General features: G+C 42.1%; 1 protein-coding gene across 2 annotated transcripts in view; it reads right to left on the minus strand.

Annotated features, from left to right (window-relative positions):
• The window catches only part of arhgap21a (Rho GTPase activating protein 21a), a 104,769-nt gene that overhangs the window by 77,890 nt on the left and 10,925 nt on the right, over positions 1-15,954 (minus strand). The window contains exon 1 of one of the 2 annotated variants that reach the window (XM_085468020.1): positions 13,611-14,435. The exons of the other annotated variant lie outside the window; for it this stretch is intronic. Coding sequence (XP_085324146.1) covers positions 13,611-13,694 — 84 coding nt within the window. The 5' untranslated portion in view covers positions 13,695-14,435. Of the gene's footprint in view, positions 1-13,610; positions 14,436-15,954 lie in introns of those variants that run through there. 2 annotated transcript variants of the gene reach the window in all.

The raw sequence follows: 15,954 nt of genomic DNA on the forward strand, positions 1-15,954 counted from the left end.
ATCTGCCCTAATTATACAATAGCCACACGGCTTTGTCACTTGCCGGGAAAATACCACTTTTAACTCCCAAAGCCTCGTTTGCAGACAATAGCTAATGATCAAAACATCACCTTTACTCAAGCTTAAAATAAAATGTTGAATGACTGCTTTAATCACACATGGACGATTCACGCATATTTGTATAGTGACCCGACTACATAAAAAGGTCTATTTTAGGCCAGGAAAATAAAAACATTGCATGCTCTGTCCCTCAAAAAACATAACAAAGACTAATCCTAATCCCTCAGACATTTTTTAAACCACTGAAGGCGTGTGAAAATTGGGAAATATCAGTGACAAAGTTGGTAAGTTGGCAAAAATTACATAAAGTGAAGGGTAACAATCACTGCTACTGAGCTCAGTGTCACACCACATTTTGTAAATTGAACCCACATTCTCTGTATGAGGTTATGAACTGCTCTGCTTGGGGTGAGCTTTGAGGAACAACCTGTGTGTGTGACCATCCCAGACGTTTCCTGTAGCGCGGATGTGTTGTGACCTTCAGCCAGAGTGCACGTCTTCAGCCCGATAGGCCTGCACGAGTATCAGCCCAACAGGCCTGAGCTGAGAATGAGACAACAACAGTCCCCGTAATGTGACACCTCAACATCAAGGGAGAGAGGAAATGGGAGATTAGTACTACAGTATCCAGGTAACAGTCATAAACAGTGCCAAAGCACAACTGAACTCAGAGCGAATCAAAGCCCTGGACCGCATAATGATACGCAGACAAAGACCAGCTTTTGTGGTAGTTAACCAACTGAATGGATAAAATTACTCACTGTGTTTGCGTGCTTGCTGTATGTCGTTATGGCTCGTCTGCTAGGCGGAAAGTGAATATTACACCTGCCAGTAGAATCGTTCATTCAGCCACTTTTTGGCTACTGATCTGCACTTTGCTTCACAAAATTTCCTTAGCCAACTTCTTCCTTTGATATTCATTCAATTGAAGACTCAAGATTCTTTATTTGTCACGTGCATGGTTATACAGGTATAACACGCAGTGAAATGTGACCTGATACGCTCCTCGACTGTGCAAAGAAAAAAAGAGACAGACAGACAGAACTTTATTTGATATTGAGCAAAAGAAGGACGCGAAGCATCCACAAGACCACATTTCTACACGGATTCCTGGACTAAAGAGACTCAAGCCACATTCTGCACATACTCTGTCTTCAAAATCAAGATATTCTGCACTCATTGAACTCAGCAACTACATTTCAATGTACACCTACATCATTGCTGAGGCTATAAAAGCAAATCCTGTGATGATGTTCTCTAAAGGCACACAGTGCTCCTTTCAAAACACTCGGAACATGCAGTCTGATGATGGAAAATGTTTGCTTTTAAACCGCTGGAAAAGTGTGAGCCTTAGAAATACATGAGCTGAAGACCGTAGGGCCAGTGTAGTGCGTGCTGTCCAACACAGGTCTCTGAGGAGGGTGACGCAATACAGGACGGGAGGGGATGTTGAGGAGAGAGGAGAGGGGGCTGAAGTATGTTGACTATTACGAGCTGAAACCCCCCCCCTCCTGCTTCTCCACCACGTCCGCGGCAGTCCCACCCAACGCTGAGGCCCATCTGGAGTGCCTCGTGACCTGGCTGATTAAAAGCAGTTGGGGCCTTCAGTGAGATACGGCCAGTGGAATGTGGAGACTGTAGAAAAGGCCCAGAGTAAGTGTGTCTAAGAGGTGTGTAAATTCATAAAAATGTGTATGGGATATTCAATGTGCTCTCTGTGTGTCTATGCATCCATTAGAGCATTTGAATCACATATCTGTGAGCAGCCTTGCGTCCATTAGTGCCAGTCAACAGCAATCAATCAAATCTGAGACGAAGGGGCCCTGAGCTCAGCTGATGGATGGATGCCCCTCTGGGACTGATTGGCTGGCTGAATGGGAGCATCTCTGCACCAGAATCACAGCTCTGTGCCTTACTGTTCCTTGACCCTGTTAGCCTACACATAATGGCTCCTGCACATCCAGTGTTTAGGATTATGCCCATTGACCTCCATCAACAGCAACTAAAAGTCTCCTTCCACATAGACTGAAGTGTTTTTCCTGCCTCTGCCTTCACTTTTTCTACCTAACCATCTGCTCCTCATCCACCCCAGACCTGCCAACCTGGCTTTCTACACCCTTCAAGCCACGAGCATTTACTAGCAGCACCCGTTGAGCAGCATCACCCTAGTCGAAATGGAAACCAGGCCGAGAGTCTCATGGCAGCCGCTAGAGCATGATATAAGAGCCCACGGTTGAGCTTTACTGCTCTCGTCCCAATAGGGGCTCCTCCATGCGGTTAATGTCAAGCTTAACATGTGTTTTACGGCTTAATTGAATAATGAAGCGATGAGAGAGGAGGAAAAACCACACGACCGAGATCTGCACCAAAAGGCTGCCAGAGGAGGATTGTGCGGTGAGAGACGAATACTTTGGTTTAAAAGCGGTGTTTTCATAACCGCTGTGGCTGTACGACTTGTCAGCGACACTTTCATTATCTCACTAAAAGTGAATCCTGCACAGAGCACCAAAACTGACCACCCCACAGCCCTCTGTCACAGGCCATCCATCAAAGTGATCACAAAAGCAACTGTTTTAAGTCTGCCATTATGATATTTAATTGAATCCATGCTTTCTAATTTAGTTTGCCTAATATAAGTCAATTCAAGCCAGGTTTTTCGCTAATGGTTTTTTTTTACCGTCCATCTGGCTGCCTGTTTTCTTCCCGTAACTGTTTGGATTTTTTTCCATCCTATCTGTACACAGTGTCTCCACACAATTATCAGTGAATAATGAAACAATGAAGCTGCAGGTGTTTCTTTACTTTTCTGGAAACTGGAAAACAGAAAACCAAAGCATGTTTCACTCTAATGAAAACATTCCTCATCAGTGTTTCACATAGATTAAAATTTCATTTATGGTAGCAGGCTGAAGCCCAATCATGCATTTTTAAATTAAATATTAAATACTGAATAAAGCATATATCATAACAACATAAAACAGAGCTATTCTTCCTGTTAAAAGGGAGTTTTTCCTTCCCACTGTTGCCAAAGCGCTTTATCATAGGGGGTCATCATAGGGGGTTTTCTCTCTTTTCTTTATATTATTGTACGGTCTTTACCTTCCAATATAAAGCACCTAGAGGAAACTGGTATTGTGATTTCATGCTATATAAATAAAATTGGAAAATGTTTAATTAATCAGCTGACTCTGTGGTAAAAAATAATAATACTACTAATAATAATAAACCATTAAAAAATAATGGTTTGGGCAAGTTGGAGTTATTTTCCCTGTTTGTTGTGATCAGTGTTGTGGTCATTACATTAAATAATGTATTATGCACATTACACAGAACGATTTTCTTAAAAGTAATGCAAAAGTTATGTTACTTTCATGTTTCTCCATAAAATGACACAAAAAGCATCGTCTCACAATTACCATTTAACAATATAAACATCTAGGCTACAGTTCCACAAATCAACATAAATCCCTATGCTAATGAGGACATGCATATGATCTTTGTCCTGGTACTTTGGTAAGAACCCAAAGACAACAGCAAAAAGCAAAAATGAAAACCAGCACAGAGAGCAATCGCCACAATGATTCGACTTTAGAAACATGAATAGGTGGAAATGGAGGCTGCAGCCTGATTGTTCATCAGTTTGTTACCTGTTGAAGTTCAGGGTCTGGCTGCTGAGTGAGAAGCAAAAGCATGCCAGCGTAAACAAGAGGGGTCTGCTTAATGTATAACATAAACAACAAAAAAGGAAAAGAAAAATGTGATGTGAAATGCAAAATCCTATTTGATTTTTGCATGCTATGGTTAAAGAGACTCCAGAGCAAACTGAGGATCGCTCTCACCAGCTGCACTCCATGACACTGGAGTAGGAGTTCATGCAACCAGGATCAAGATACTCTAAGAAAATGACTGTTACTACCAACATCAAGGAACCCAGTAAAACAGCAACCAGGTCAGGCTGCTAGCAGGTGCTACCTGGTTAACATTTAGGAGCAACTGAAATGTGGGTCACTCTTTTGGACCAAATGGAAAATTTATTTAAAATGCTAAAATTTACCCATCTATCCATTTTCTACCACTTACCTGGTCCAGGTTACAGGGGGGAGCAGTCTAAGCAGAAAAGCCCAGGTCTCCCTCTCCATGGCCGCCTCCACCTCCTCAGAGGAGACATAGAGGCATTCCCAAGCCAACAGAGACATAAAATGCCTCACTCAGGTCCAGGGTTTTCCAGGACGCATCCTAATCAGATGCCTGAACCACCTAAACTGGCTCATGTTGATGTCGAGGAGTCGCAGCTGTATTCTGAGTCTCTTCAACCTAACTCTGAGGGAGACTTACATTGTGCTTAAAAGAAAGCTTATTTCTGCATCTTCTACCCACAAACTCATCCTTCTAGTGACTACCAGAGCTCGTAGCCACAGGTGAGGATAGCAACGCAGATTAACCAGTAAATTAACAGTTTGCCTTTTGCACTCAGCTCTCTCCCCACCCCAACAAAAAGGCACACAACTTACACTGCACCAATCCACTTGTCAGTTTCCCTTCACTTCTGAACAAGACACTGAGATGCTTACATTTTTTTCAATTCAATTCAATTTCGATTCAATTTTATATATATAGGGCCAAATCACAACAAAGTGACTTGCAAAATCTATTTAGGCAGCCATTAATATACCTCAAAAGCCTGGCTAAGTAAACTGTATGGGTGGGAAAACCCTACCTCGTATACAATGTACAGTATTCATGTACATATAATAGTCTTTCAACCTGTCATGAAAGACAAGACAACAGTGATGACAATGAGAATACACAGTAACCTGACAGGACAGGAAGTGCTGACTAAGTTGCAGCCTTGTCAGTTTTTACCTCAGCTGACCCTGAACAAATAATAAAACATGTCGCAGCAGCATCTAGTTTGATTTACAGGCTGCAGACACATATCTGGAGTTCCTGGGTTTCCGTGCATTTCAACAAATCACTCTGTCAAGGAACCTGCACCGACTGCAGCCAAACACTGCTGCTGCACGTTTACAGTCTGCACGTAAATCCCTAAAATTGAACAATTTCAATGAGAAATAATGTCACACAACAGCGGAATTAAATCACTATTAGGTCAAACACATGCAGGATCATCTGCAGCAACAAAACAACACACAGAGAAGCCATTTGGCAGATGGATCAGGGACTGTGAAGGAGCAGAAGTAAACGCAGCAGGTCTCCGGGCCATGATGGCCACACCCGGGCCCAGCTGGAAATGATAAAGCCTCGTGCTCCTCATCTCTTTCACTCCATCTCTGGTCCTGTATTGTTGCCCCTTCTCGCTGCTCCTGACAGCAACTTTAGATCTCAGTCTCTAATTTTGTGTCTCTTTCCCTTTGCACTTCCATTCCTTTTGTCTGCTCGCATCGGATGGTTTTCCAATCATCTGTGGGCCCCATATTACAGAGCGGGAGTGTCCACTGCATTCTCCATCACCACAGTAAACACATAGTCAACCAGTGAGCCACCCTCTCTGGCATGCACAGGCCTCTTTTAAAAAAAAAAGAAAAGAAAACACAGAGCGAGAAACAGATGGATGTCGTTTGCGCGATGAAGACAAACAATGGCAGTGAAATAGATTTCAGACTGCCAAAAAATAGCAAATTTAGCCCCATCTTCCTCTTGTGACCTCCCCTATAACACTGTCAAATTGGTTTTGGTTGCAATTCATCACTGCTGATTAATAAATCAGGGATCAGCCAATCTCTGACATGCTATCAAAGGACCATAGGTGTGGAAGTGCTCTGAATGCTAATGCAGTATCATCTCATCAGCATGAGAACAAAGCTGTGCTCACAGGCTGAGTGATAGGGGACAGAGGGCATCATTATCACTGTAAAGCCTGCACTGTTTGTGCTGCCTGCCAATCACGTGCTCTGGCTTTGGACCGGCAGCCAATTAGCGCTTCGTTTACTGCGATGCCTCAGGGTTGTGTGAGGAAAACACAAAAATATGCTGGGCTCACCATTTTATGGAAGAGGAGAGAAGGAGGACGTGGTTGGGGTTTTGATGCTTTAAATTACATACTGAGAGGGGAAAAAATCATCTCAACTTATTCATTTATCCATCTCAGCTAAATCAGCCACTGAGGAACAAGGGTTTCATGGAGAGGGTGACCGACACACACCAGTGATCTATAGATTCTCTGTCAGATGGATTATCACTCCTCCTCTGCCCGTCTTGTATGACGTAACTGCTCTTAGTGGGCTGCCTGAGTTTAAATATACAGTGTGCATTTACAGAAAACAAACCCACACAAATAAAAATCAGTATAATCAGCATTTCTTCTCCATCATATGGGTGATATTAATAACATCACCTCAACAGATCCTGAGGGGCAGTCAAAAAGGCCAGTGTGCAGTGTGTAAACAAAACAGCACCTTCTCACAATCACACGATCGCACATACATGCATGCTCACACAGCTCCACCCACTGGCGACGCTCCTCCCAGCCCTGTCTGCATTGCACCAAAGAGAGCTGCATCTTGTCCAAGCAGGTTTTTCACCCAAGCCAAGGAGTCTTAGCAGCATCCAGACACGTCCTATTCGCATCCTGCACTCTGCCTCTAGGAGACTGTTGCTCTTGATTAAACTCAAAAGAAGAAAGGGGTCTACGCTTTCAAGGATGAGGCGTTTGCTGGTTTTGCTGATTTTTTTCAGCTCCACAGAGACCCGTAGAAACAGCATCCCTGTTTGTTTTTACGGCAGCACTAAGTACATATGTCGGCAGGATTATGCGTCTGTGTGGTTGCGTGCGGAGGGGGAGTGAGTGAGGGGGTTATTGTGGCAGTAAGGGGTGAATCAGCATTCTGTTCACGCGGCTTTTCACTACAGCTGCTGAGGACTCAAAATCAAATTTGCGGCAGTTTGATGCAGCAGGAGTAACACCAAAGGATGCAAATGTTTCCTTTCTAGGTATCAGACGTGACCTAATTTTGTGAGAGAACAAAAAAAGTATAAGTCGATTCATGATATTCTGTTACTTTAGGAATGATTTGATGTTGCTAGGCTGTTTAGCTGTGTTTTGTGCTCAAATGAGCACAATTGTGTGCCTCCAGCGAGCACTGCTTGTAACAAAACCCTGTTAAAATGCTTCTACTGTCATCTCCAAGGTTCATGCACCCATAGATAAACTATCTTCACACACAGGGTTTTGTTACAAGCAGTGCCCTTTGCATGTAAACATTAACCAAGTGGCTCCATAGTATAGTGGTTTACACATTTGCCTAACAAGCAAAAGATCCTCGCTTCAGTTCTGGGAGGAGACACGTATCCCTTTGGGGTTGTTTCAGGAAGGGCATCCTCTCCTAAATCACACACCCAGAGCTACCTGCTATGGCAACCCCTTGTGAATAAGGAAACAGCCAAAAGTGGCTTATATTTCTAGTATGTAAACATTAACCTGTCTCAGTGGGAGGCATTGCCTAATGGTTTCATGCCTCAGTACGCCCAATGTGGTCCAAAACTATAAGTGAGCAGTTTGGTGTTGGAGGTAATCTTAGAAGAATAGCTGAATAGTTTTCAGTGAAAATCAATTTTTTTACTGGAAATGTCCACTACCACTTGTTGAGCAGCACTTACTGTTGATTAATTATTTATATAAGCAATAGTTTGAAATATTACCCTTTTAGCCCTAACCTTTTCAAAGCACAAAACTGTCAGTTTCAGCTTGCTCACCTTTATCAAACAGAAAAAGCAACATGTTTTACCACTTCAAGTCAACATCTTTCACAGCTCAATGAGCTCAGCGGACTATTGAAACCCCAGCAGAGACTCCTATGGTGGCATGTGGACTGCACTAGGCTAAACACATCACTTTAATACACGATGTTGTCTTCCACAGTGTCTTTTATCCTATCTTCCATCCACAAGATGATTGCCCCTCCATGAGCCGGGATATGCTGGATGTTTCTTCCTATAAAAGGGAGTTTTTCCTTCTCACTGTCTCCAAGTACTTGCTCATAGGTGGTCATCTGATTGCTGGGGTTTTCTCTCTACTTTTGTACTGTCTTTAACTTACAGTTAGCTAGTATAAAGCGCCTTGAGGTGACTGTTGCTGTGATATTGTGCTATAAAAAAATAAAATTGAAATTAATTGAATTGACATTTATATCAGTTTAATAAGACAAAAACAAAGCATTTTTCTGTTGTACAGTTCTGCCTGAGTGCTGCTACAGCCTACTACCAGAATCTTTTCCTTTTCTAGCTCCTTTCATAAACATTAAGTCAGTTAGAGCCATGAAAAATGTTCTCTGCTGGGGATGAGTATGAAAATCCACTCTTACAAAATTATGTGTAGCAGTAATGTCAACAACCCTCCCGTCCTCTCTTTTAGTGTTATTATGAATACCAAGTACAGTCAGTCCACCACAGAAGGGCACATTCAAACCAAAAACCTTTGGTTGAACAACATGTTTCCTTCAAATGTGTTGCAATGCTGTGCAACAGGATTTGAGGATTTGTTTTTTTCTTCTTTCGTGGGAGTGTCAGAAGTGTTACCCAATCGGCAGCGACGTATATACACGCACATATATATAAACCCACAGATATTAACCTAGAAGTAAAGGGGATTTGCTCCCAGTAGTGCCTTGTTTGCATAACTTAAGTGCTGTTTAATTTAATAAAATGTTTTCCTATTTTTTTTTTCTTGAGACTGAATGCAGCCCAGGTGCTGGAAACCCTAGATACCCCATGATGGAGGTTTTAATTCTTTAAATTACTTACTAAGAGGGAAAAAAATCTCAAGTTATTCATCAATCCATCTTAGCTAAATGAGCCACTGAGGAACAAGGGTTTCATGGAGAGGGTGACCGACACACACCAGTGATTTATGGATTCTCTGTCAATCAAACCTATCACTTCCAAAAAACAGAAATTATATAAAAATCATCAAATACTGAAAATGTCAATATTTTCACATTATTTTCTTCTTCTAGTGTTGATGACAGAATGCTAGAAAGTCTCAGAAAACAAGTGATTAGATGTATCCTCCACCTTATGATCTAAGTCCAAGGAATCAAATCCTTATGAATGACTGATTTTATGCCTGAGACAAGCACATGATCAGACTATATCATCATGAGTGTTCGGACATTTCAGGCTGAAAAAACGTAGTTGAACAGATAAACAAGTTTCTCTCTCTTTTTTTTTTTTTTTTTTTACTGACATGCTCAAATTGTCAAGCATAATAGTTCAACATAATTCGAGAGTAAAACCTCAAGCATCAAACCAAATGAGCAGACAACTATGCGCTTCTTCATTAACAAACATAAAGATTTCCCCGAGGAAAATGCATGCCACAGAGGCACATGTGCTAGCATGGGGCTGATTAAAGTTCTGAAGTCTGCTCGGAACTGATTTGAAAGTTTTATGACTCCCCTTCCCTCCCTTTTTCCCGCCTCATCTCACTGCCCCTCGGCTGCTTTCATATGCTAATGGACGGGCAATTGTGCGGGCCAACAGCCTGGAATTCCTCTCCACAAAGGAGAAATGGAGATGGAAGGAGAAAGGAGAGAAAGGGACAGACGGACAGAGAGAAAGACCAGCCGACAGTGGGCCGACACACATCAGACGCTGAAAAGGGGTTTACTGCAAGACCACACGAAGCCAAAAAAAAGGTTTTCTACTCAAGTGTATGCCAGTTTAATTATGTTTAGAGCTATTAACTAATCTGCAGCTTCCTGCTGCCATTAATTAATTAAAACCTCAGCCCCAAGAAGTAGTCAAAGTGCATTAACATACCCAACACCTTGAAATAAACCATCGCATTTAACTTATTATTAATATACACAAGGATCTGCTGTTTAGGAAAATCATTTTACTAATACTACTAAAATACCAATAAAAATACTAATAAAGCTTCATGGAGCGCTTGGAAAGCCCTTCCTCTGGTTTTGGGTGTGGTCCATCAATATGGGGATGTCAGAGATGGCTTCCAACACACCAACAAAAAAAGCCATCCCCCCACGTGTACAGCTCAGAGCCAGAGGCATCCAAACAAAGACAGTGCGGATATACACAGCGCCCTTACATCCAGTCACCTCACCAACCCCTTAGAGAAAAGAGAGCAGGTGGGCCAATTAGAGTCCCCAGGGTCCCCCCACCCCCAATGCAAGCAAGGCCCTGTATAATTGCTTTCCTCATCGATGAATTATTAATTCTAGTTGCTCTTTGAGGTCTTTTGACAGCGTAAGGTCGTGACAGTGTGCCCCCATGACAAATACACTCTCATGTTTAACCCCCTAGTGCCATGTCAGAAGTACTCCTCAGACCAAAGTGAGGTGAAACATCCAACCAGCCAAGGTGGAACTGATGCTACCTACGACTGGTAGTTGCTTTAGTTTGTATGCATATTAAAAGAGACTTAAACCTAAAGACAAGAGTAACAGTTTTTACTCATAACAAGTTTTTAAAATAGTGAAACTGAAAAAACCTAAAAAAAAAAAAATAACACTATGCTGTTTGATGAAGTTTTTTTTGTTTTGTTTTTTTATCAACATCAACACATCTGCATGATGCTAATAATCTACCAGTCTGTTAGCCACTATTAGCATAACACAAGCTACAGTAAATCTTTGATTTAACTATTGGAGGTGAGGCTGCTCAGAACAAAAGAAAATTATAATGAAGGGTTTCTTTCTGTTGCCTAATTGGCCTTTGGGGTATAATTATGCATGCAAAGATGACTGAAAAATTAAACCCTGCTTAAAAAAATCTGGAAATGATTTTATTACAGTGCTGCATGAAACATATTTGTTGGGCATCAGATTTTTTCTAGTAGTATAAAAAAAACCATAATCTCAAAACAACATATATGACCTTGACCTAGAGTCCAATCTGGATGAGGACCCATCGGATGATTGTTGCATGCAAGTTTGACCAGATCCTTCCCAATACTGTAGGAGGAGTAGCAATGCATGTGAACTGTGGACAGATGGACAGTGGGACACTCCCAGGATACAAATGGGAGTTTGGCCAAAACCAGGATGTGTTTTTTACTGTGAATCTTGCATCTTGCGAGCTACAGAAGGTCTACAGCAGCAGTGATTATGTTCATCTTCAAAAACACTGATACAACTTTTTAATCTTCTAACAGCTCTGATAACCAAACACTCTCTTTCCTTCATCTTGGCTCAAGTGAATCTCAACAGGGCGGGCTTCACGAAGGAGAGTAATCAATCTTGTTTCCATGATAGTTGGACCCCAGGAAGCCAATTGTAATGTGAAAATAAAATGTGATTAATTGGCCTAGTCGTAGTTGGAGTTAAGGTGCATTGTTTGGTGAAAAAAATTGGCATTCGTAGAATAAAACGGCAAACAACCATAGTTCTGCTGGAGAAATTCTATTTCTAAATGTCCATCACAAAGGTTACAGCACTTGTACAAAGGTCCAAGTAATGGCCTCTCAGGAGGTTTTCATATACATAACACTCCAGTAATAAGTAATATATGGAAACAAAAAGAACCAAAAGTAGGCTATATTACCAGCTACTCTCACTGTCACACAGCTGGTCAACTGTTGGTTTCAGAGGGTTACAGATGTCGCTCCCGTATCCAATGCAGTATAGAGGGGAGGTTGAAGGAGTTTCCAAAATTAGGAGTAGATCCAACAGCTTTAACTTAACCCCATCTGGTGCCTGAAAAACTTTCTTTTACTTCTTTATTTAGACATGCGACTGATAAAACACAATGTTTAAACAACATGACATTAATTTCAAGTGTTATCTGATGTATAAGTGTTTAATTCAAACCTGTTAAGAATAAAGCAATCCCCCAACCAAATAATAACTTTGAGATAGTCTTTGATTATTTGTTTAACTTGAATATTAATAGTGCCGGGGCCTCACAGTTATTTGGTGGCAGTGTTGTTGATTCCCTGGCCTCTCTCTCGTAGTTTCACACCAGGTGTGAGCCTGTAAATATTTTATGGAGCCTCGGTGCTGTGCTACTGGCACACAAAGGCTGTTTTCAGCGCCCTGGACAGCAGCGGCTCTCTGGAAACAGAGGCCTATCAGTTCGGCTTGGGACGCAAACAATTTTCAGCGCAGCTAAAATTAAATTAGGGGAAGGGGCAAGCCAGAGAGCAGAGCTGCCACATTGCTCAACACGGCAAGACTTCTTTAGTCCTCACATCAGGCATTCCATGGCAAAATGAAAAAAGGGAGAGGGGAAAAATGCATGAAACAATGAGCTGTCTGTGTGGGTATCCAGTGAAAAAGCCTAAGAGGCATGTCAGAGATATGAAGGGTTTGTTATGGTGCCAAGTTGACTTCTCTGCATGTAAAGACAGATGGATCCAAACTAGATAACACAGAAAACAGCATTGTATGGACGAGACATCCATATTCATATACTTGGATGTCCTGGCGCTTACATCATTCTCTCAACATAGGACGACTTCACCCTTTACTAGACATCCCACCCCCATTAAAGAGTAAAAGTACAACTTCCTCTAGATTTCAGCAGCCAGGCTTTGATTCTAAGCTAACCCGATAAGTTTATTCTTCACTTTTGAACACCAATCAAGAGTATTTTTTGCATTTACAAATGAGCCCGAATCAATGTTGGGCGATATGTTGAAGCCGGCCACCGCCGAACGGTAACTGCCGATAGAGCTAGCAGCACACAGACGCAGCTAAACACCTGGCATGTGCTCTCAGATAGCTTGTAAGCTCAGTCTGCATGATAACGTTGCCAAAAATTTGGAAAATGCCTGTTTCATTTGCTGCTTCAAGCTAAATTTTTAAAAAAGTTGTTCAGCATTTTTTTCAGTCTTTTTCTATAATTTTAAGGTTATTTTGCTTTCTCCAATAGCTATATAACAGTGATATTCACATTATCCCAACACCTTTGCTTTAAAATATGTCCAGCATTATCTTTCCACCTGAATTTATAGAATCAACAAAAATTTAATTAAAAAAAAATGCAAACCAATGCAAGAAAACAACCATCATCATAGTAATTGATGCAAAAAATGTACCACTGCTCCCAACTGGGTCAGTATTTCTCTTATCGCTCTTATCGTATTCAATCTAGTTTCTCCTCCACAGTCCTTCCAATAAGTTGCGCTGGACAGAGAATACTTCTTATTAAATCACTTCGTAAGACTGATTTTATAAAACCAAGTTTAGCGTCGAGCCACCTGAGGCTACACGAGGCACTCTGTCTGCAAGAACAGGGACACTCAGAGGTCAGCATGCCAAGCACTCCACAGTCTCTAATTCCACACTGCACTTCTGAATGAATGCTGGCTATTAATACCCGAAATGTCAGGGATGCCTTTGCTGGAGAACTCCAGAGAGAAACAGGGGCTAGGGAGGAAGGCGAGTTCGTAAAGAAGAGTAAGGAGAGGTGACTGATATCTACAGGTCAAAGTAATGCTGCTGCATGACTGCTGCAATGGGAATGACTCGCGTAAGGGAACTATGTTAGTCTGATAGCTAAAAACAGCCTTACAGCAAGATGGCTCTAAATATTGTTATAATACCAAAGAAAAAAGAAAAGAGAAGACTGACCTGATTGCTCCAGGCGCAGTACAGATCACAGATCAACCTCCAGTTGTTGTTAATCATACAGTCGAGAACTTTAAGATGAGCCATTATCACTGAAGAAACATGAGCCGCCCAGACACCTGCCCCTCAGCTGTGTGTACCATACCCCGCTGTGCCCAGCGGCACCCTGCTGGCACCGTCGCTACTTCTTCTCCACCCCGGAGAGGCGAGTGCGAGGAGCCGAGAGAGAAGCATCAGCAGAAGGGTACGTCCACGTGCCCATCTGCAAGCCCAGCAGGTACCCTGTCAGCTGTGGCCATCGCCCCAGACACGCTTAATGAACAATATGTTAATGATTCAGGCTGCACAGAAACTCGGGGGATTATCTTTGCATTTAAAAGAAAGAAAAAAGAGAGAGGAGTAGGAGAAAAGAGTTAACAGCATGCTGACCGGCGGCGGCGACGCCTAAAAGACAACGCAGAAGGATGCGCCTCTCCTTGCTATGCGCCTCTGCGTTTTGCTAGGCTCTTTTTGATGTTCTCTGTCTCTCTTCCAGGCTGGCTGTGCCTCCCGGTGCTCGTCTCTGCAGTGGTACCAGGCACAGGCAGCTTGAGATTGAGAGCGGCACAGGATCACTCTTAATCTACATGCATCAGGCCACAATGCAGGACAACCAAATGACTACCCTCCTCTCTTCCTCTGGCTCCTTAAAAGTCTCTGTCTTTGACTTGATCCATATCTTCCTCTGCAGTCTCATACTGAAGCTCAATTAAATGCTTGTAATACCTAAACGGGGCACAAGATATTCTGCAAGAAGGTATAGTAGGGAGGCGCTATGCAGGCGCTCTGCCTCAATCTGAAAACCTGAGTGATGCTGCACTTTGCCGGCAATGCGGGACGCTGTGCAGCCTGAGTTATTTATTTCATTACTCTGCAAAAAACTCTTCAGACTCCCTGACAAAAGGCTGGAGGAGTGCCGCAGCCCCCACCCTCACAGAGCAAAGTCCCACCTTGCGCTCTTAAGTAAATGAGCGTCCAGTTTAAGACTTCCTCTCGCTGTGGGATATCAAAGAAATAAAGCTTTTAAAAGAAAGAAAAAGTATGCAGTGAATCATTTTAACATGTGAGAAGACAGAATCTGCAAACTACTGGATGCCAGTAAACAGCTGCCTGGGACTACTTATGTTTCTTCCACTCCTTTGATGCTCTATGACGTCCAGATGCTTGTGACTGTGACAGCCTGCTTCATCAGGGAGATGCATTAAATCCACTTCAAATGAGAAACGCCATAACTACAAAGCAGCCTGAGGTGGGATTTAAAATATTCATACATTTTTAATAAAAGCTTCTGTTTTTCTCCTTCTCTAAAGATTGCAAAGCCTAAGCAGGAATTATAATTAAACGTGTGCAAAATTCAGAATATGTAATCCATAAAATTATCGTGCCCTCATCTGAAAACGTTCAACTTTTGAGTGACATCTGCACACACAAGGGGACAACAGTGAACTGGCACCAACAGCAGCAGCAGTACTCCTTTCATATTTTTAAAAGAAGAGTGAGACAGCTTAAGTAATCATGCAGACATGAGACTGTGTCAGGTCAGGAGGCTACAAACACAGTCTGGCCCAAAAGGTCAGCCAAGTCCCCACACTCGACCGGAGACCAGACATGGCTACCCAAAACTCAGTGCTCACCAGCTCGGGAGATGAACACTCACTGGCTCTTCTCTGCTTTTTCCTCTGGGCTATAGTGCTATTTACCCACCTAGATTGCTCTGATATGAGTTTCCCTTTTTTAGGGATATCATCTATAGAGATGTCTACTAAACTTAATTAAAGGGGTGTCCACTGTGGGAGTTTGTGGTGAGCAATTTCATATAGGAACTATTTTCATTCTATCAAACTACAAAATCAACCTGTAACAAAGTGCAGACACAATAAGTACCTGAAACTGCAGTTCCTCCCCTGGCCACTTGAGGCTTGCTTCAGTCACTATGGTCTCACATGTTAAAATGCTCAACGTTACACCAAAGCATGCTTATTATAGCCTAGTATGAAAAACTGTTTAGATCTATATGGATAACAACTATGCAACATGTGAATTTACTTATAATAATCCATGTGGATTTTAAGCCCAGCTTTAAGCATTTATAAAGTGTGGCCAGTGTGTGCAAACACAGTGTCCTAGGTCTCAGTACACTGTTTTTATTGTAATTATGTGACAAACATTACAGCTTATTGAGTCAAAAAAATTTTGCTTCAGTTCCCGTGAATTTCTTAGTCTGTTACTTACCATTAATGACCTATATCTGTGTCTATACACTGCACCCGTACTATTTATAAATGTACATTTTTAACCAGTTGCAGTG

This window comes from Copadichromis virginalis, linkage group LG9, assembly GCF_057382275.1.
Source record: "Copadichromis virginalis isolate Kocher_CV1m ecotype Utaka linkage group LG9, C_Virginalis_male_GT1.1, whole genome shotgun sequence".
NCBI lineage: Eukaryota > Metazoa > Chordata > Actinopteri > Cichliformes > Cichlidae > Copadichromis > Copadichromis virginalis.